General features: G+C 37.3%; 1 protein-coding gene across 1 annotated transcript in view; it reads right to left on the reverse strand.

Annotated features, from left to right (window-relative positions):
* Nucleotides 1–1,621: 1,621 nt before the first annotated feature.
* Nucleotides 1,622–1,639, reverse strand: part of LOC101341390 (uncharacterized) — a gene marked incomplete at its 5' end in the record, with an annotated part of 229,369 nt that continues 229,351 nt past the window's right edge. Inside the window, 1 exon segment of the mRNA XM_023727725.1 lies at nucleotides 1,622–1,629. Coding sequence (XP_023583493.1) covers nucleotides 1,622–1,629 — 8 coding nt within the window.

Below are 1,639 nucleotides of genomic sequence, written 5' to 3' on the forward strand. Positions count from 1 at the left end.
AAATAGGTATAGAAGGGAAATTTCTCAACATAATAAAGGGCATCTATGCAAAACCAATGGCCAACATCATTCTTAATGGAGAGAGGCTGAAAACATTTCCCTTGAGAACAGGAACAAGACAGAGATACCCTTTATCACCACTTCTATTTAAAATTGTGCTGGAAGTTCTAGCTAGAGCAATAAGGCAAGAAAAAGAAAAAAGGGCATTCAAATTGGTAATGAAGAAGTTAAACTGTCCCTGTTTGTGGATGATATGATACTATACATAGAAAACTCTAAAGATTCCACAAGAAATCTACTGGAATAATAGAAAGATTCAGCAGAGTGGCAGGATACAAGATAAATATACAAAAAACAGTTGGATTACTATACACCAATAAAGAGAACGATGAAAAGGAAATCAGGAAAATGATACCATTTATAATAGCCCCTAAAAAAATAAAATACTTAGGAATAAATCTAACGAAGGCTGTAAAAGACCTATACAAAGAAAACTACAAAACACTACTGCAAGATACCCAAAGGGATCTAAATAAATGGAAAAACATACCATGCTCATGGATAGGTAGACTCAACATAGTGAAAATGACATTTCTACCCAAAGCAATTTATAAATACAAGGCAATCCCGATCCAAATATCAACAACATTCTGCAAAGAGATGGAAAAACTAATCATTAACTTTATATGGAAAGGGAAGAAGCCCCGAATAAGTAAAGCACTACTGGAGAAGAAGAATAGGAGGACACACACTACCTGACCTCAGAACCTACTGTACAGCTACGGTAGTCAAAAAAGCCTGGTACTGGTACAATGACAGACACATAGATCTATGGAACAGAATTCAGAACTCAGATGTAAATCCATCCACCTATGGTCACCTGATCTTTGACAAGGACCGAAAGTCCATCAAATGGGGGACAAGACAGTCTTTTCAACAAACGATGCACACAAAATTGGATATCCATCTGCAAAAAATGAAACGGAACCCATACCTCACAACGTATACAAAAACCAATTTAAAATGGAGCAAAGACCTAGATATAAAGCCAAAAAGTATAAAGACCATAGAAGAAAAAATAGGACCAACGCTACAGGCCCTAATACACGGCATTAACAGGATACAAACCATAACCATCAACACACAAACCCGAGAAGATAAGACAGATAATTGGGATCTTCTAAAAATCAAACACCTATGCTCTTCAAAAGACTTCACCAAAAGAGTCAAAAGAGAACCTACAGACTGGGAAAACTTTTTGGACTATACAAGTCAGACAAAGGTCTAATCTCCATAATGTACAAGAAAATCCAATACCTCTACAACAAAAAGACAAATAATCCTATTAAACAATGGACAAAGGAAATGAACAGACACTTCACGAAAGAAGACATTCAAGCTGCCAACAGACACATGGGGAAATGCTCGTGGTCACTAGCCATTAGAGAAATGCAAATTAAAACCACAATGAGATGCCATCTCACCCCGGCATTACTGGCATGAATCAAAAACACTGGAAATAACAAACGCTGGAGGGGCTGCGGGGAGATCGGAACTCTTGGGCACTGCTGCTGGGAATGCAAAATGATACAACCATTTTGGAAAATGATATGGTGCTTCCTTAGAAAGCTAGAAATAG

This window comes from Trichechus manatus, unplaced genomic scaffold (genome assembly GCF_000243295.1).
Source record: "Trichechus manatus latirostris isolate Lorelei unplaced genomic scaffold, TriManLat1.0 scaffold00018, whole genome shotgun sequence".
NCBI lineage: Eukaryota > Metazoa > Chordata > Mammalia > Sirenia > Trichechidae > Trichechus > Trichechus manatus.